The sequence below is a fragment of the Melitaea cinxia genome, chromosome 3 (assembly GCF_905220565.1).
Source record: "Melitaea cinxia chromosome 3, ilMelCinx1.1, whole genome shotgun sequence".
NCBI classification, from domain to species: domain Eukaryota; kingdom Metazoa; phylum Arthropoda; class Insecta; order Lepidoptera; family Nymphalidae; genus Melitaea; species Melitaea cinxia.
In genome coordinates this window covers 9,958,852-9,980,256 of record NC_059396.1, presented here as the reverse complement: position 1 = coordinate 9,980,256, position 21,405 = coordinate 9,958,852, and the positions used below count along the sequence as shown (strand labels likewise).

The 21,405-nt window shown below is 38.6% G+C and overlaps 1 protein-coding gene and 1 long non-coding RNA gene across 2 annotated transcripts in view; one reads left to right on the top strand and one right to left on the bottom strand.

The window, feature by feature from the left end:
• Window positions 1-7: 7 nt before the first annotated feature.
• The window catches only part of LOC123669775 (WD repeat-containing protein 35), a 30,941-nt gene continuing 9,543 nt past the window's right edge, over window positions 8-21,405 (bottom strand). The window contains exons 15-22 of the mRNA XM_045603365.1: window positions 20,754-20,897; window positions 20,282-20,405; window positions 19,794-19,916; window positions 19,056-19,223; window positions 17,722-17,925; window positions 12,532-12,618; window positions 655-764; window positions 8-259 (exon numbers count right to left, since the gene is read on the bottom strand). Of these exons, the coding sequence (XP_045459321.1) occupies window positions 88-259; window positions 655-764; window positions 12,532-12,618; window positions 17,722-17,925; window positions 19,056-19,223; window positions 19,794-19,916; window positions 20,282-20,405; window positions 20,754-20,897 (1,132 nt within the window). The 3' untranslated portion in view covers window positions 8-87. The remainder of the gene's footprint in view (window positions 260-654; window positions 765-12,531; window positions 12,619-17,721; window positions 17,926-19,055; window positions 19,224-19,793; window positions 19,917-20,281; window positions 20,406-20,753; window positions 20,898-21,405) is intronic.
• Window positions 5,208-6,217, top strand: LOC123669436. The gene is made up of 2 exons (XR_006745753.1): window positions 5,208-5,730; window positions 5,797-6,217. It is a non-coding gene; the product is annotated as an uncharacterized LOC123669436 (long non-coding RNA).

The following is a 21,405-nucleotide window of genomic DNA, read 5'->3' as shown; positions in this document are numbered from 1 at the left end:
ATGAAACTTAGATGAAACAATGTTTTAATTTTTATTTCCTTACAAACAAATAGTTGGACGGATAAAAGTTACACTAAGTGAAAATATTTAAGTTAATTGCGTGTGACACATTGGACAAGAATGCCTTAAAACTAGCTCATGCTGTTGAGCATGTGCTTCGCATACACTGCAAGTCCACATCGTGTGCGGTGTTAGTAGCGGCCGTCCAGATACTACACATCCGGGGAATTCCTTCGAACATCCAGGACATGTTGCGACCCTTTAAAATAAAATAAAACTAAGCAAGCACAATTACCATTACTACTACTGTATGTGATCTGCCACATACACTTTTTGGAGAAACATTTGAAAAAAATAAATTCAGCCGCAAGAATATCCAGTGCTTCGACAAGTGTAGCTTGGCCGTAACAAATAGTACATAAGTATAATGAATAAAATTTAATTACAATTGGTATATTTTTTAGCACACGAATTTTAATTAAAAGCTTGATTCTTGCTTTGAATATATGTTTAAAATAAAAAAAAGATTATAGGTGGACACAAGAAAGTGATAACTTTGAATCTTTCATAAGATGGTACTTATTAACTCTACAATTCTGTTTTATAAGTTACCTACATATACTGTTAATTAATAATAATTAAAAATAAAATTACCAATCTGGTATGCTTAATTGGCATTGAGGACATTCCACTTTGTTACCTCTTGCATCTTTAGGTTTGTATCTTGTGAAGATTTCAATTGCAATATTTTCAAAGATTTCCGGCTGAAACATAAAACGAGTGCATTAAAGTTTAAACAAAAAATTATTATAACCGCTCTGGTGTAGTGGTGCGAGTCGTTGCGTAAAACACCGACGGTTTGCGGGTTCGATTCCCGTTCGGGATAGATATTTGTACAAATATTTCTTTCCTCTCTTTCTTTGGATCTGTCCTTGTCGGTTTCCCCACCGTGCCCTGGAGAGCACGTTAACCCATCGGTCCCGTTAATATCATAAATACCTGAATCCAATCGTTAGTCATAGTAAGGGACATATCCACCAACCCACAGTGAAGCACCGTGGTAGATTAAACTCCAATCCTTTTTCTACATGGAGAAAGAGTCCTATGCTCAACATTTGGATGTTACAGGCTGGATGCGAATGGGATTACAATAATAATAATAATAATAATATACTTTATTGCACATTTAAATAAAGAACAAAATTAAAATTACAAGCAATTATAGTAACAAATTGTACAACCAGGCGATCTTATTGCTAAAAAGCAATCTCTTCCAGACAACCTGATAATGAAAGGGATATTGCTTTTCAGATGGGCAGGTGGTAAACAGATTTAAATAAGTCAAAGAAAAAATAAAAAATAAAAATAGAATATATAACAATTATATATGCATATACATTATACACATAGTACGCAATAAAAAAAAATAAATAAATAAAAACATTTACATACACACTAATATATAAATACAGTAATCGTATAATATATAGATTCATGGCAAATTTAATGATCTTTTATCAATTGAATGTAGTGAGTTTAAAATAATTATAGACTGAGGTAATATGCTTTCAAATGCTTCTTAAACAGAAACAAACTTTGAGCTCGTCTTATGGCCACGGGTAAGTCGTTCCATAGCAAAACAGCTTGCACAGCAAAGGAGTTTTTATAAAAGTTTGTTCTGTGACGGGGTACACGCAGCTTAAGGTTTTCTGATGACCTTAAAATTTCACTATGTGAACCAAGGAATTCGAACTTATCCTTTAGGTAAACAGGTGTTGACGGATGAAATAGTACACAGTACAGAAGAGACAATATATGAGAATTTCGGCGAAGACGAATGGGTAACCAGTTCAGTTTTTTACGAAATTCCGAAATGTGGTCATATTTACGCAAGCCAAATATGAACCGAATCGCAACATTTTGAAGTCGCTCAAGTTTATTTAACTGATATTCAGTGAGGTTAAGATAGCATACGTCAGCGTAGTCCAAAATCGAAAGCATAAGTGAATTCGCAAGCGCAATTTTGGTTGGAACGGGGAGAAAGTTACGTAAACGTCTCAATGACCCCGCGGTGGCAAACATTTTTCTACTCACTTCACTAATTTGGTGAGTCCAGGATAATGCTTGATCGAAGTAGATACCAAGGTTCTTCACTTTGTCCAGAAAAGGTAGTTTAACACCATCAAAAGAAATAAGAGGCAAATTTGTATAGTCAATTTTTGCAGTAATTTTCTGACTACCGATCAGGATTACTTGACTTTTTGATGGGTTAACCGTAAGACCATATTGCTTACACTATTCGGAGACAGTAGCCAGATCCGAATTAATCGCAGCTATAGTATTAGGAAGATTCTCAAGATTTGAAGATAGGTAAAGTTGGAGGTCGTCTGCATATAAGTGGTAGAGAGAATTTAAATTGAAAGTAATAGAGTTTATGAAAATAGAAAACAGGAGAGGAGACAGCACACCACCCTGCGGAACACCGGCTTTGACGTCACACCAGTCAGAAAAACTTTCGTCAAATTGTATGCGCTGCCGACGTCCTTGCAGGTAACTACGAAACCAGTCCGCTGCCAAAGGAGATATGTTAAGAGAACTTAGCACACTTACCAGTAGATCAAAATCAACACTGCTAAACGCGTTGCTGAAGTCAAGAAGGACCAGTACGGTAAGCTGCTTATTGTCCATTGCACAGCGAATGTCATCGGTAATTTTTACGAGAGCGGTAGTCGTACTATGACCGGGGCGGAAACCTGACTGGAGAGGACTAAGGATACAATTTTTGTTTAAAAACAGACTGATTTGTTGATAAACAAGACGTTCTAAAACTTTTGAAAGGAAAGGTAAAATCGAAATAGAACGAAAATCGGAAAAATTTGTTGGCTTAATTTTTTTGGGAATAGGAATAATTTTAGCCAATTTCCAGTCCTGTGGAAATGTGCCAGATGTGATAGACGAATTTAGGATATTAGTAATGATGGGGCAGATTATGTCTAAGATGGGAATAATCATCTTACGACTAACACTATTGCAACCCTCCGCATTCGATGCAATGGACAATATATTCTTCCTAACATCACTCTGGGCAAAAGGACAGAAACTAAATGTTGGATATTCAGGAGTTGGTAAAGAGGAAATAAAATTTGTTGTCATCGTTTTGCTAACGCTATCCAGCATGTTACTACATGAAAAATGTTTATTTAGCGAATCAAGATTTATAGAGGTTGGAAGATTTTGAAGATTTGATGATTTACCAACTCCTATGGCTTTAAGAAATTTCCACACTTTGGCAGAATCTTCATTGTCAACGGACTTGTGGATGTAGCGTCGCTGTGCATCTCTACATAACTTATTGCAGCGGTTACGCAACTTCTTGTATCTTTCGCAGTTCAACTCAGAATTGTCACTTTTCAGTTTTAACTTAGCACGATTTTTCTTGGCAATTAACTTTTTAATGTCGTCAGTTAACCATGGGGCTGGACAGTGCCGGATTTTAACTGGTCTACTTGGTGCATGTATATCGTAGAGATGAGTAAGAAGAGAATTGAACATTGACACTTTAAGATCAATCGATTCAGCCTCCAATACAATGGACCAATCTATTTTTTGTGCATCTTCTAAAAACCGTTCTGTATCAATTCCACCAAAATTGCGCTACATTATAATTTTACGTTTTAATTTAGGAGGTCTTAATTTATACGATAGAAAGATAAGATCATGATAGGAAAAGTCAGCAGTAGAACATTGACCATGATTATGAACGAAATCAGGAGAAGACACTAGAATGAGATCTAAAAGAGATGAAGAACAGTTTGGAAAAGTGTGCGTCGCGTTAAGGGGAAGAATTTTAAGGTTACAAGAATTAGCTATCGATTTCAAAAGACGACTGCGATGATCATCCTTAAGTAAGCACGTATTAAAGTCGCCCATGATAATATTGTGATCATATACAGGAATAAAAGTTTCGAGTAAGGTTTCAAAAGTAGAAAAGAAGTTTACGTTAGAGTTAGGACTGTAAAACACACCCAGAAGGATTTTAGTATTAGATACCATAACTTCGATAAGTAGATGTTCAGTAGAGTTTGCAGGTGGAGGCTGAGCTGAGAGGTTAACTATAGAAAAGGGAATGTTTGAGCGCAAGTAAATTGCTACACCACCCCCAGTCCTATCACTGCGATCGTTACGTATCAAATGAAAGCCAGGTAAAGAATAGGATGTAGAAGGGAGGTAAGGTTTGAGCCAGGATTCAGAGATAAGAATTGCCTGTACATTAAGGGCGTCAAATGAAGCTAGCATCTCAGGATAGTGAGCCGGAATACTTTGGGCATTGATATGGAGCACGTTGAAATTTTTCTGGGCATCAGAGAAATGAGACTTAAGAATTTCGTTTAGGGAAGAGTAGGATGCACTGTGAAAACTTTCATCACTGTCAGAGTCACTAGAAGAACATGACAAAAAATTATCACCAAGGAAGCTGTCATAATTTGCCATAGGTAAATGAATAAACAAGCGTATACTAGATGTTTGAAAGCAATAAATAAATAATACTTGAATACAGAAATAAATATATGAATAAGTATTAAAAATAAATAACAATATCAAATATATAAAAAAAAAATAATAATAATATAATACAGACAATAATTTAATACAGACAATAATTTCTAGGTAGCAATAATAATAAATTGCAAAATAAAAAAGAATAAAAAAAAAATAAATAAATAAAAAAGTACAAAAGAATATTACTCTCCTCTTTCACCAGCTGTCAGAAGAAATGACTTAAGTAATGATAAATTACAAATTACAAACATTAAAAAAAAAAAGACGAAAAAAAACAAAAAAAAAAAGAACAAAATTGAAGGAAAAAACGGTAAGTAAAAAAAATAATAAAAAAAGAAATAATATAAAAAAAGAACTACAAACTACGATTACAATAAAAACCCATATAATATGCTAAGTATGTCCTCTTTAACTCATATCTATTGACAACGGCTCGTTACATTAATTATCTGTTATACTTTAAACAATTTATACATTTAATCTGTGTTCAAATTAAAATGACTTGTCAGTTGTCGTATTACATAGTATTTTATATATGGAGGGTAGATAGCAGTATACAAGTTACCGACACATAAACAAAGTTTGAATTGCAATTAATAAATAAAATCAATAACAAAATAAAGTACATCGACTAATCGGATATATTCATTATCACGTTACACCGGGTAAAAGTGAAAGTTAGTTATTAGTAAAACGTGACAAATATTGATAAAGAGACATAAACAAAGAAGCAATAAGGTTATAAAATACTATTTTACTTTTTTGCTAAGCGTTTTGGCCTTACTCCTGTTGGTTTGGTGTTCTTGGAAACAACAGCGTCCGAACCAGAAACTGTTGTTGAAGCAGTTTGAGCAGACAAAATTCTTTGGAGTTCAGTAGCATTCGTTATGCGATGTTGCGTCCCGTCTGGACCAATGCAGATGATAGTGCCATCTTTAGTCCAGCATTTAGAGATGCCTAAACGCTCTCGAGCCATTAGAAAGGCATCATGACGAGACTTAGTCAAAAATTCGGAGATTGTAATACCCGTTCCCTTCAGTTTGCTCTTAGCAAACCAAACTTTATTTTTTAAGGATATCTCACGAAATTTCACTAGGATTGGCCGAGGTTTTGTTGGATCCTGACGTCCAAATCTTTGACAACGACTTATTGTATCATCTGAAATATCAGGTATATCTAGGTGTTTCGATAAGATTTGTGAAACAGTTAGTATACCACTAATGCTTTTGTCCTCAGGTATACCATGGATAAGTAGCATTTTCTTCCTTGTTCTCATTTCCATCTGGTCGCATTGCCCCGAAATAGCCTCGATTTGAGTTTGCAGACTTTCAAGCGCACACAATACAAACGAGCGAAACGCAGTGAATTGAGCAGCTATGTGGGAGACGGGGCTTGATGGTGGAGTTGAAGCAATCTGAAGATCCTTTTGAAACTCAGCCATTCTGATATTAAACGTCTGGGCCATCTCAGTTATCGACTGCTTTATTGACTCCATGATGTTTAAAGGAAGATTTATGAGGTCTAAAGATTGATAGATCTTGTAATTTATTATTATAAGGATTTTAGCTGGTGTACAGGGGATCTCAATATATCATTATATTAACGAAAAATAAACAAAAATCACTAATTTAAGTAAATAAATACAGAGCAAACAAAATTCGCGTCTTTATTTCCGCCCTACCCACGAGAGAATAATATATTTTGAAAAAAAAAACTACGATCCACCACACCACAACCACAAGAGAACTTTACTATCGTGTATGATATTCCTGCAGTCGGATACTATCAAAATTTCAGCCGAATTGGACTCGCAGTTTTGTTTTAACCACGTGTGGAATTAAGTCAGCGTGTCCGCAGATTTTAGAAAAATGGAAAAAGAGCAATAAATGATAGTGTCTCGATTTTTGTTTTTGCAAGGGAAATCGCACAGAAAAATCGAAGAGCGCTTGGTTGCGTGTACGGTGACTCTTCTACTTCGATAGCGATCGTCAAATACGGCGGATAATGCGACAATAATCAACAATCTCGTAGTGGTAGACCGCTGATTGAAGCTGTGTGAAATAGCTGAGACAATAGGCATTTCAAAAGACCGCGTGGGGCATATCCTGCGTGAAATATTGGACATGAAAAAGCTATCGGCATGATGGGTGGCACGTTTGTTCACTCTGGACAACAAGCGCAACCGTGAGACCACTTCACAGAAGTGTTTGACGCTGTTTAAGCGCAACCCAAAAGAGCTTTTTGCATCATATTCTAACCATAAACGAAACATAGATCTATTGGTACACACCAGAGACGAAAAAACAGTCCAAACCGTGGACTTTTGTGGGTTTTACAACGTGTGAATTACATTGACTACCCGGAAAACTGCAAACCCGTCACACGGATTTACTATGCCGAATTATTGGACCGATTCGACGCCGAATTGTAGAAAAAAATATTCTCATTTGGCGAAGAAAAAGTGTTCTTCCATTATGACATCGCACCGGCTCACACCTCCGTTGTCACCACGGCCAAAAATCGAATTAGCAGGTTAGAGCGTCGCTGGATTAAGTATATTGAACTAAAATGAGACTATTGAGAAATAAATTACCACCTTTCCAATATTTTCGTTTCTCTTTTGTAGACTAAATATTTATTGGACCACCCCGTGTATATAATTTATCTTAAGGTGTCATTCAAGTATTCGTAAACAAAATTTTTGTAAATTTTAACCCCCCTCCTCCTTGTCAGCGAAAGTCAGCAAAACTCTACTCCCTCACCCTAGGCGTTAATATTGGTTTATATATTTTTAATGTATTCAGATTAATAAAGAAATATTGCTGACGTAACCACCACTATACTCCGGCCCCCATGTTATCAGAAATAAGCAAAACAAAGACCATCTCCCCTTCGGTGATTACGTAATACTTGAATGACCCCTAATCCACTTATCTGTTGTTTGATTCTTCGTATCGTTTTTTGGGAGTATGAAAAACGTGGTGATTGAATTCCTCATCAAGCAATGAAAAGGGAGGATCCTCCACCAGACGGGTGTTGTGTCTGGCGGGCTAACGCCCCGACGGTTGTTTGTCGGGATCTTGTATATATACTTAATCACTTTGAAAACTCTGATAGCGCGATGTAGCATACGTCAGTTTTCTCTAATTACGTAGTTTTGTAGTAGTTCGTATTTTCGCGCGATAGATGTCGCCACAGTTTAATGACAAGTTTACATAGCTTATGCTTCTTCGACCAAACATCAGTCTACCCTCCGGTCAAACTAATGTGTTGTAAATATTGTATACCTAATATACAAGATTGATACACCGCATCTTTGATATTTTTACTTAAAGTAGATGTAGTCGATTTCTATGGTTCTTTAGATTATTTATGAAATTTAATAAATGATCTAAATAGTATATATCATAAAAATATATATAATATAATATATTATAAATATGATTAAATAATTTATATTCAAACTTTTAGTGTTTCATTATTTATAATTTTAGACAAACACGTTATTTTTTGAGTTTTAAATACTGTATGCAATATTTAAATGACTAATGGCGTCTTGGTACTGTGGTACTGCAGTCTCAGCACTGTCTGCTATGCAAGCGGTCTCAGGTTAAAAACCCTCCCGTGACAAATATTTGTGTAGGTGTGGAAAGAATCTCAAAAAAACGTGAACAAATACAGTTAAAATTATCATATCCAGTTATGAAAGGCTATGAGATTTTTGAGAATTCGGTCTGCATTCGTTTATGTTTTTATGAGGTTTAATCTCATGGGGGCAGTGGCGTAGCGTAGTGGGGGCGGGGGGGGGCGGCCCGCCCCGGGCGGCACTTTTTAGGGGGCGGCAAAATTGAACAACACTTAAATAATAAAAACAATTAGTAAATACTAGCGGCCCGGTACGTGCTTCGCTACGTATAAAGTGAAATAATAAAAAAAAATTACATCAAATTCACTTATTAATACAAAAAAAAAAATATATTAATTGCTAGGCTATTTTAAAACTTAAGCCAAAACATTTGGATAAACAGTATTTTTTGTTTTTCCATTTTGAGAAGCAATAGTCGAAGACTTTTTCGTAGTCCAAAAATGCCATACACAGCGGCTGATTATATTCTTCTGTCTTTTGTATAATCTACCGAACAGTATGGATGTGGTCTACAGTGCTGTAGTTATTTCGAAACCCCGCTGCTCCGGTAGTTGGAATTCGTCGAGTCTTCTGGCGAGACGATTCGTAACAACACTCGAAAACAGCTTATAGATATGGCTCAGAAGTGAGATCGATGTGTAATTCTTTGACAGAGACTTGTCACCTCTCTTAGAGAACAGCACCAAACACACTACTGGACCACACCTCTGGCGTGGTACCTCGGTGGGTGACGGCGTGAAAGAGTCTCGCCAAGACTTTTAGGGCAGGTCGCCCTGTGGCTTTAAGTAGCTCAGTCGTAACTACGTCATCCCTATTCTGCTCAATCAGAGTAGCAATCTCTCTCGTATTTGAGCAGTGGAGGTCTTGGCGTACAAGTTTTCGTATCTTCTTGGAAAGAGCCCTCTGTTCTGGCGAAGCTGCTTGAGCAGTGAGCAACTCGCGCCTCCGCCACATTAGATTTAAGGCTTCGGAAGAGAGTTGGACTGCTTTGTTGACTTCGTCGGCGGAAAGTGCCTACGACCTAGTGTACACACCGTCTTCACCACGTTGTCGGTCATCTCTTCCACGTTGCCAGTAGTTTCCAGCGAATCGAATCGGTTTTGAAGTTCCCATTGAAACTGCTCGGAGCCACATAGTAATTGGGGCAGCGTACGTCGGAGAGTAGATTTCACTAAGCGGGCCCGCTCTTTTCGGAGGTATATATTTAAAGTGCTCCGCAATTGCCGGTGGTTACTGCCAGTGTTAAACCAATTACCAAGGAGACATCTCTGAATATATGCCTTTTATCCGCTATGATGAATCTATCTCGTTCCTCATCATAGTGTTGGGGCTTTGCCATGTAGGTACACCGCCTTTGGGGCTTCTTCTCAAAAAATTTAATTCATCAAGAAGAGCCCCTCTAACTCGTAGTAGTTGACGAGCATCTGCCTCCTGAGATTCCTGTGCCCCTACCCGTGTGGTCCGATCCTCGATTCGTCGCAGTCTTGTATTCCCACTTTAGCGTTGAAGTCTCCCATAACAACGTTGTAGAAGGCCGAAGTAGTCCCATGCATGGCCCTAGTAATATCGTCTTACAAGGCTTCGACTTCATTGTCAGATTGTGCTGAGGTCGGCGCATAGAGCTGTATCACTTCTAGGGAGTACCTGTCAGTGAGTTTAAGTACAAGGTACGCTACCCGGTTCGACACATTGCTGACTTCCACAACGTTGTTAGTGAGAGTCTTGTGGACCAGAAAATCGACGCTACCTTGGGAAAGCCCATCACCTTCACGGAAGCAGAACAAGTGCCCGGAGTCCAGGATCATCGTGTCTTCGCCCTCTCTTCAAACTTCAGACAACCCCAGTATACTTCACTTAAGTTTAAGACTCGATTTTACTTCCAGTTCGGTAAGGTTGTGGTCCAGCCGTAACATGCCTCCATTATACGTAACCGGTACGTAGTACCTGTAGTTTTGAGTGGCAGCCTCCCGTATCCCGGTGATCCTCAGCACCCTTCGCCCCCCCCGTTACCGCGGCCGCTGCTGTAGCTGGGAATAGTGGGGCTACCGAGAACTGAGGGCCTAAAATTCTACCGCGAACTCATGAGGGTTTTTGCCCATAGTCACTACGCTGGGCAGGCGGGTTAGTGACCGCAGGGCTAGCTTTGTCGCACCGAAGACGCTGCTGCTTGTCTTTGGTTGTGTATTTAAAAAGCTAGCTGTAGGATGGCTATACCGCCATCGGTCGGCTTCACTAGTTCCACAGTGGTATTGGAACTTTGCTATTTCATATTATTAACTAGCTGACCCGGCAAACGTTGTTTTGCCAATAAACTATCTACTATAATATAAGTGTGCGGGGATTTACTTATAAACGAAAGCGTTGTAGACAATGAAAGTATGCTTTATTTAGTGCACAGAAAAATTAAAATAATACGTATAACAGTCACTACTACGATCGGTACACAAATAAAACCAAAAAAAACAATGGCCGAAAACAGTATAGTGAGTAAGACAGGAGACCGGCTTTATTGTCATCCCCGTGATGTTTGCTGGATGAGAGGTGACAACGTAATGTAGACCTCTAGCGGGGATAACTGATCGATTGATAGTTATCGACCGGCGAAGGCAGGAGATCAAATTGAATTGAGAAAAAAATCACAATTAAAGGAAATTATTAAAAATAATAAAAAATAAAAATTGTGATGGAAAAATAGGGCTTGATCGTAGAAAGGTTGAAAATTAAGAGTAATATAATTTTTTTTATTCTAAGTCATGACAAAATAAATATAAAAATCCTGCCAAAAAAAAATAAAGTTTATAATTAACAAATAAAATATAGGGTTGATCGTAGAAGGTTGAAAATTTAGGGTTGTATGTATTTTTTAATGATGTATCATAAAAAAATAAAAATATAAATAATTCATCTAAAAATAAAAAAAATAAAAAAATAAATAAATTAGGGGTGGACTACAGTTAACATTTAGGGGGATGAAAAATAGATGTTGTTCGATTCTCAGACCTACCCAATATGCACACAAAACTTCATGAGAATCGGTCTAGCCTTTCGGAGGAGTTTAACTACAAACACCGCGACACGAGAATTTTATATATTAGATTAATTTATTTATTTTACATAAAATAGTATGTCTTAATAATGATCACTAATCTAATAAAATCTAATAAGTACTATTAATTATTTTGTATTGTTATTTAATTGATTGAAATTTTGATTTGGGCAAATTGAGATAAGGATTGATGAATTTTGCATGGAATTAAATAAAGCTTTATCATTATTATTATTATTATTATTATTGGAACTTTTCTATCCCTTAGTCACCTCTTACGACACCCACGGGATGAAAGGGGGTGGCTAAATTCTATATGTCGTAGCCACTCAGCTAAGTAAGTTTTAGTATACTTTAAATTGAAATACCTAAATAAGGGGGCGGCAAAATTTTCTTCCACCCCGGGCGGCCGACAACCACGCTACGCCACTGCATGGGGGTGATTAGGGATGAGATCGGTAACGTGATGCTTCTGTTGTTGCAGACCTCTATAGGCTACGGTAATCGATTACCATCAAGCGAGCCGTACGTTTGTTTGCCGATCTAATTATATTTAAATAATTGTGTTTGCTCGCAAACGAAAAAAACCGACTTCAATTACATCGACGAGTAATACAACGTAGATCGACTCAAAAATAGTCAAGTAACTACGCGTTATCAAAGATTACTCAATTACTCAAAAAGTAGTTATCAGATGTCGATAAAATTTATATATGACCACATGATAAACATTAGCTTTCGATTAAATTAAAAATTAACAAAATCAGTACACCCAGTAAAAAGTTATTGCGGATTTTCGAGAGTTTCCTTCGATTTCTCTGGGATCCCATCATCAGATCCTGGTTTGCTTATCATGATACCAAATTAGGGATATCCCCTTTCCAACAAAAAAGACCAATTGACACACACCACCTTTCGATTAAAAAAAATTGTCGAAATCGGTCCACCCGGTCAAAAGTTCCGATGTAACATACATAAAAAAAAATACAATCGAATTGAGAACCTCCTCCTTTTTTGGAAGTCGGTTAAAAATAAAATAAAAATACAGATGTGGTGTGGGTACCCTGCTGAAAATTCCAAATATAATGTCAACGGATTCCAGATAGCCCACATAAAAATTGTATGAAAATTTTGGAATCCCTGTTTCAAACAATAGTTTACAATAACTTCCCATACAAATCATCGTTTTTTATTTGGAATTCTCAGCAGGGTAAAATGGTAAATGTGTCCGAAATACCGACACACATTATTTATATTTAAAATTTATCAAAAATCTTACATTGCAAGCTTCTAGTTTAATTAAAGCTTTCGAGCAAAGATCGAATGCTCGAGACTGCAGAGATATAGTTGCGATGGTGCACCAAGCCTAAAACAAAAAAAGGTAAGTCAAATAAAATAACATTTGATTTTTTTATCACAACTGGTCACCTTTATGAGACTGCCCCGCCATACAATGAACATTTCGAACATCGAAGCTTTCATACTGTACTCATATTATAGATTGATGTGCATGTAAAAAAAATATGGCCTGATCTTGAAGATCGTTTTAAAAATTCATCGTCAAAAGGATTATTTTACCTTTGGTTCAAACTACTCATCCTACTGGTAAATCTGCCACTACCAGGACTGCTTCTTGTATTTCGACGGTTAACTTTATGTTATTCACTATTAGATTTATTAGATCAGTGGCTAACGAGATTAACAAACTGATTCATTGATGAAACTAGATAAGATTTCTAAAAAGAAATATTACTATAAAGATAATCTAGTATTAGCCAACTTACCTATAAATACCAGTTAAGTAAATTTTCCAGACAACTTAAGAATATTTATAATCTTAGAAATCTTTGCGTGTTATGCAGAGAACCCACCCATCATCCATTGAACCGCGAACACGCTGTGCGTGTTGGTTGTAATGATTGTATCAAGAGCCATTTCACACAAATCGGTAACAATCCGCGAAATTGCAATATTATGACGTCGTTAATCTCAGTATTGGATGCAATAATGTAATTTATATTTTTGAAATATAATAGAACAGCCTTTATTGTAGTAAGATAATAGATTAGAATTTCCATTTATATTGTGTACAAAATTATTAACCTTTTCATCAGCCGCCTCCGTGGGTAAACGGTCGAAGTGTATATACTTTGAAGTCCTATTTTTCAACAACCTCTGCCTTAAAACTGTATAAAAAAATATGGTAATGTGTGGAATGTGTTTTTGTTGATATATAATGCGGATTTTTTTCCCATTTGTATCTCCACTATTCTGTAATACAATTTTAAATTTACAAATATTTTTCAAATATGGCATTCATTTCTAAAGTCGAGATAATGTGGTTCATGACGACAAACCTACAGATCATGAATGTGGGCTCTGAAACCACTTTCGTGAATAGACGTAGCAGGACAATCATCGACCTAACTCTTGCCACAGAAGCGGCCTCCGAGACCATCTCCAACTGGCACGTATCCGATGAGGCATCGTGCTCAGATCACAGATGGATACGCTTCGATGTGCAGGTAAATACAGTTCCAGCAACCCCTAGGCGTAACCCACGCAAAACTGACCGCGTGCACTACGCTGAGAGACTGGAGCAGCTGCTCAGTGAGCAGGCATGCCCAGACCGGCTTGTGGGAACAGAACATATAGAACAGCAGGTAGATACGTTGACTAGCAACATTATAGACTCCTACCAAACTGCATGTCCCTTATCATTGCCACCGGAGAATAAAGTAATCTGGTGGGGGCCTGAACTGGAAAGACTTAGGAAAAAGGTAAGGCGACTTCTAAACAGAGCAATGAATACATGCGCCGATCTGGACTGGGACAGGTATAAGAAAGCCAAGTCCAGATATAAGAAACGACTAAGGTACAGAAGCACCGACTCGTGGCGCAAATTCTGCAGCAGCGTGGAAACCTGCGAACAGGCCAATAGGGTAAGGAAGGTCCTAGTAAACCAACCCAGCCAGCTGAAGGGCTCCCTAAGAAAGCCTGACAACACCTTCACGAGCACGCCGGAAGAAGCAGAGTGCATCCTGGTTCAGACACATTTCCCAGGGTGCCACATCATGCAGTCGGTGGACTGGCCCGAGGAGGACGTAGCCCCAACAGAGGAGCATTGGGAATATGCACTCAAGGTAGTAAGCCCATCAAAAGTCAGATGGGCTATCAACAGCTTTGACTCCTTCAAATCCCCAGGGTTGGACGGGGTCTTCCCGGCACTTCTAAAGTGGGGAAGTAACCGACTGATCCAGGCTTACCACTGTTTTGGCGGCCTGTTTAGCTCACAGCTAAGTGCCGAGGCAGTGGAGGAAGGTAAAGGTAATCTTCATCCCCAAACCGGGAAAAAGTGACTACTCTGAATCCAAATCCCACAGACCTATAAGTCTTACATCTTTTCTGCTGAAGACTCTGGAAAGGTTGTGCGAACGGGATCTGAGAGAAAACGCCCTAGCTACAGTACGCCTACATCCAAACCAACACGCGTACAGCCAAGGTAAATCAACAGAGTCAGCTCTACATGCAGTGGTCAGTAAAATAGAAGAGGCCATTGAAAACAAGGCTATGTGTCTTGGCACCTTCATCGACATAGAAGGAGCCTTTGACAAGACCAACTTCAACAGCATCTCGTCGGCCCTAGTTAAGCACGGGGTACACCCGATGATGGTTGACTGGATAGGTAACATGCTCAGAAAAAGAGTCATCAAACTTACATCAACTGAGGCACAACATGCACTGGTAGCCAGAGGATGTCCACAAGGAGGGGTGCTTTCCCCACTACTGTGGAACCTAGTGGTAAACGACCTTATAACCAGACTGAACCAGCACAACTACTTCACGATCGGGTACGCTGATGATATCGCTATTCTAATCAGCGGCAGAGTCAGCAGTACCGTGTGCAATGTCACACAGCAGGCGCTACGAATTGTGGAGAGATGGTGCATAGATAACGAACTCACCGTCAATCCTGGAAAGACGGAACAGGTAATGTTCACTAACAAACGGCAATTGGGGAGCTACAAACCCCCTAGACTGTTCGGTACGGAGCTACAGTTCAGCTCGGAGGTAAAGTATCTAGGAATTATTCTAGATAGCAAACTGAACTGGAGCAAACATCTCAACAGCAAAATTGACAAGGCTACAATAGCCTTCTGGCAGTGCCGAAGAATGATAGGTAAGAAATGGGGTCTATCCCCAAAAGTCACTCTGTGGCTGTACCAGTCCGTCATCAGGCCAATTATCAGCTACGGTGCGGTGGTTTGGTGGCCGAGAACCAGACTAATCACCGGTGAAGCAAAATTACGACTTCAAAGGCTAGCTTGCATGGCGACTACGGGCTGCATGAGGACTACTCCGACAGCCGCCCTGGAAGCCCTACTGAACCTGCCACCGCTGCACCTGTTTATCCAACAGGAGGCGGGAGCGGCTGCGGTAAGGCTCAGGAAGCTAAACCTTTGGAGGAACGTAAAGGTAGCACATACAGGAATACTTGGCGAACTGGCAAACAGGGAACCGCTCGTCGAAGCGGTTACCGACAGGATACCCAAACAGTACGTATTCGACAAAAAATACAGAATACAATTACACGAAGACCCAGGTGAAGGCCTCAACCCTAGAGAGTTAAGAATCTTCACAGACGGGTCGAAAACATCAACAGGTACAGGTTCTGGGGTCTACTCAGAAGACCTGAATATCCACATCTCATCGCCATTAGGAATCCACAACACCGTCTTCCAGGCGGAATGTATGGGAATCATAATGGCAGCAACAGCGATCAAGTCTAGAGAGGTACAGGGTTTTCCAATCCGTATACTTTCCGATAGCAGATCGGTCCTGCAAGCCCTACAGAGCGACATTATGACATCAGGGCTAATATACGAGTGCCATCGAGCTCTGACGAAGGTAAGTGAAACAAACACCATTACCCTTCAATGGATAAAGGGACACAGTGGATCGCGAGGCAATGACGCGGCCGACCGACTGGCGAGGAATGGATCGGAGATGAGGGTCCACGGACCCGAACCCATTCTGCCTCTGCCATTCGGATGGCTGCGCAGCCAGCTGCGACACAACACCAAGGTAATGCACCAAGAATATTGGACAAACCTAACTACCTGCAGGCAGACCAAGGAAGCTCTTCCGACGATCAACCCATGATTGTCCCGCAAACTTCGCGGTTATGGAAGAGCCCAGCTCCGACTACTGGTCGGGGCGCTTACGGGACATGCCTTGCTTAACAAGCACTTACACAATCTAGGTGTTACAGACAGCCCCCTGTGCAGAGCGTGCCTGGAGGCAGAGGAAACGGCCTCACATATCCTGCTGGAATGCGGTGGTGTGGCGAACTACAGGGCACTACACCTTGGGACACCGAGGTTGCTCCAGGAAGTCGTCGGCAACGTGAAGGGTCTGCTAGGCTTCCTCAAGGAGCTTGGCTGGCACGAATAGTGCCCACCAGCCGATCACGCAAAAAAGGCGCACCAAGACGTCGAGTTGCGGAAAATAGCCCGTGTACAACAACAACAACATAATGTGGTTCATTTAATCGCCCCGGCAAGAACACTGGTGCCAATACCTGGTTATCCAATGAGAATGAAGGCAGAAAGTCGACAACGCGTTGTGGTCGTTTATATAATTTGTGTGTTGTGTTTGGTATGTTATGTATTTCATGTGTTTTACAGTGTCCACGACGCGTTGGGGCTTTCTTATTCGCTCAATGAGCGTTTTTGGATTTGAGGTACCTACAAATTTGAAGCTGCTACAATCAAGAAGGCTTCTTCTGTTGTTGACCTGGGCGTCACGTTAGACCAAAAAATGACATTCTCTGCACACATAGACCGCATACGAGATAAAAGCTATAAAGCCCTAGGATTTGTGATGCTCCACACTCAGATTTTCTGGAGCATAATAAAATGCTATTTTATTTATATCGTAAATGTTAGATTCTTTCGTAAACTCAAAAAAATCAATCAATTAAAAAAAAATTGTTTCATAAAATTGATTTTTTTATTTTTATTTTAAATTTATTGACTGTTGTTATTTAACATACTTGAAATTTTTAACAAATTAATTATGTAAAATACACTTTATACCATAGTTATTAATTTTTATTATACATTAGAAAAAGATCAAGATGTTTTTTTTTTTTTGGTTGTCACACTATACGAGTACGCGATTCGCGCGATGCGACAAAATTTACCTAAACTTGCAGAGCGCAAAATTGTGAAATGGCTCTTAAAGTATTTAGTAATTACTACTAGTGAGAACGTAAAATTGCTAATACACTTCAAAAGCACTCGACTTCATCTCTCCTCCTCTTTCGTACTTTTACACTGTCGATATGTCTATCGACATTTCATTCATAGGGTCTAATTATTATTATTATTATTTTTTGATAAATATTGGTAATGTAGCCCCACCCCCCTAAATGTGGCGGCCAGGGTCATGCCCCCATTGCGATCACCTGGTCGTGCTGCGCGGCGTGCAGATAGCCGTGCGCGGCGCGCAGGCGCGCGGCAAAGCGCAGCGCAGCGGGCGCGGGCGCGGGGCTCGCCAGCGCCGCGCACAACCAGTGCTGCGCGCGCGCCGCCCGCCAGCAGCGCGCCGCCATGGGTCCCTCTAGAGTGATCACATCACGCTCTTTTAGTATCAAGTGTATTAACGGCTCCTAATTTACATATAATGTAAGAATGCCTAAAACACCGACGGTTTGCGGGTTCGATTCTCGGTCGGGTTGGATATTTGTACTTTCTTTCCGGTTTGGATCTCTGTCCTTGTGGGTCTCCCCACCGTGCCTCGGAGTCCGTTCAGCCGTCAGTCCCGGTTGTTATCATAAATACCCGATAGAGATCGTTACTCGTATATCCGCCAACCCGCAGTGGTGCAGCGTGGTTGATTAAGCTCCAATCCTTCTATCCTACAAGGAGAAATAGGCCTATACCCAACAGTGATATGTTACAGGCTGAATGCGATGAATGCGTATGTTAGTTGTATAATCGCGCTACAACAATCAGGGCCAGTTTTACCTACAGTGCAAGGGGTACGGTACGACCGGACGCCAGGTATGAAGGGGCGTCGAGAGCCGCATGCGAGAACGCAAGGTATCGATATATAAATCTTTTACTTTTAAGACGCACGTCTGAAGCTAATCTTTTTTCCCGTCAACAGTCAAACATTTATTTTGAACTAGAATAAAACCATGATAGTATTATCATAAGTATATTACATAAACATTTACTATGTCTACCACCAATATCAATATGTGTATAAGTTGTTTCTATTGCGAGCTCAACTGATGCCTTAATTACTATTTCATGTCTATCTGTGTGAATTTGTAATTAGTTTTTGTAATTTTCTAATATGTATAAAATCTAATTGTGTATTATTATAACAGTAAATTCACCTTAAATAAATAAATAAATAAAAATTCTCTTCTAGTTTTGACAGCAATAAGTTCATACCTTTTCTGATATAGATCCTTTTCTTTCCTTAATTGATGATAGCTATACTCGTTTGTTAATGACCACACTAGTTATTTAATGTCAACACTAGTTTGTTAATGACAACAATAGTTTATTGATGATAACACTAGCTTATTAATAGCAACACAATTGTGTATTCTGTTGCTTGTCTTCTGACACTCAATATTATGTTGGTGATGTTGGTTGCGCTGCTGGTTGACGTAAATTGCACTTTTTTTTTTCGTTATTGAATCGAAGTTTTTACTATAAACGAACAAACTTCGCAATGTAATCACTTCTTATTAGCCTATTACACTGAGTTTCCTGGCGATTTTTATGATGATAGATCTTGAAAAACAACAGTGTTTGCACTAAAATGAATAAAACAATAAAATGTAGTTAAATGCCTACCTATTGATTGTTGGCGATATAAAAGTCCAGCGAGAATGTAGAGTTTCTTTATTCGCCAAGGAGACGATGCTTTAGAAGCTTCCATTTCTGCCAACTAAAACAACAAACTTTATTTCAGAGTACTGTGTAATATTTTAACTATACAGATTATCGTTTATCCAATATTCTACAACATTTAGAGAGTCTATAAAGTGTCACAGAGCTTTAAGATTTAGATATAATTATATTTGAATTAATAATTTATTATTTATTATATGTTATGGTTAGTGGTTGTTTTGGTTACAATATTTTTGTATGTTTGTGTATGTTTTATAGCAATAAATAAATAAATAAAATTACATTAGTTTATTGGACACCAAAATAACAAAAAAATTGGGAATTCTTAATAATTTTCCTACGACCCGGCCGCTCTGCTCGGTGACGTCAGACGTGGGGCGCAGTTACAATGCTTTTTTGTTTCGAGGGATCTAATACAAATAGGACCCTTTTTTTAATTAATATTATAAGATTACTTCGTGTCTTATTCATTTAAAAAAAAATATTTCTCACTTCTAATTTATAAAAAACTAATTACAAAAAGCAGCCTTATCTTCCTCAGGAGAAGGTACGCTTTTGACGAGTTATACCTATATAATATTGATACTTATATATTAAATTGTGACACCTGAAAAGCCATTGCAGCAGCTTGAAAGAGTTGACCACTTTCTCTTAGTTGGCTAATGTTTTGAACTGATGGTTCTTGCATACTGGTACTTTTGTTTTCAACAGCTTGTTTAGAGATTGTGTCCTGAAATATATTGTTATATTAAAGTACGATATATAGATATAGAACTGTCATACATTATTTTAAAAAATCCTATATAGTGCTGTTACTCATACGTTAAGGTGTTCTTCCCGGAATGCGTTTCAATAAATAATAAACTCAAAAGTGCCATAAAGCCACGTGTATTTAGATATTCAAGGTCACAGGTAGCGAAAAAGAGTTTTTTGGAAATATTTCGCTTTTGGCCTCTCATCGTACTTTCATTATTTATTACAGTTGTAAAGAATACAATTATCTACAAATATTGCCTCTAATTATTATTAATATTTTTAAGCTCGGATAACTTGATATAATATAGTTTGAAATTAGTTTAAAATATTTTCTTATACCTTAGCATGTCTCGGTGAACCAATTAATAGTTTTGATAAAGATTCATTATCTTCTAGAGCCATATAGCATTTTTTCAGCCCTTCTTTGTTATTTGACATATTGTAATACTCCAAAGCGCCGGTCCTTAAAATTATTATCAATGTAGGCAAAGTGTACACGTTATATATCAGCAAGAATTCCTCCTGGGGGGAAGTGGGGGTAGGGTCGGCAAAGCGTTCGCAATACTTACTGGTGTTGCAGGCGTCTATAAGCTACGGTAATCGCTTACCGTCAGGTGAGCCTTACGCTTGTTTGCCGACCTAGTTGCATAAAAAATATATATATTTAATTTATTTTAATGAACTTAAATTGTCGGTATCTAGATAAACTTATGAAAACTTTATTATTACTAATAGTGACTTTACTTCGTCACTTTACATCGTATTCAAGATATATGAAATATTTTTTATAAAAATAATAAGGTTGACTAACCAATTTTGTCTATCAATATAATAGTCTCCTATGTTACTGTACGCTTGTTTGACCTGGGCTTCTGTCGTTGTCACTGACATCTTCAATAGCTCAACTACACGGAACCAGTGACCCAATCGTTTCCGTAAAGCTATGGCAAGATCTCTGAAACAATAACCAATATATGTTTTTACATTGAATACAATTTGTATAAGTTTTTGGAGTTTACTCCTTTAAACGATGTAAGGCCCGATGTATGAAGAAAAAAGAGTGCTTTAGGCCACACGACTGACGTAGAACTTCTGCTTAATAGGCCTGCACTGTGTCTTAGATATAAGAAATATAACTAGCTATGAGAGAAAGATAAAAAGAAAATGTGTGCTCGCACCTCTCTCTCTTGCCCCATTCGCCTCGCCCGATCACACTTTTTGTAACGTTTTCGTCACGCATTCATCGGCTTACTCCCCAAATCAAGCGTGTGTAAAGTAGTTTTACTTCGAAAATGGGGAATGAAACCGTGTGAAACAACTGATGCTTACGAGTGACGTTAAGAGTGACGTTTCACGGCACCTTTAGCTATTTATATACGATTTGTGTAATAGTATTTCTGCATTTACCGTACCGATACGAATAACAAGTGCCAATTAACGTTTTGATTCTAATGTTTTATTGC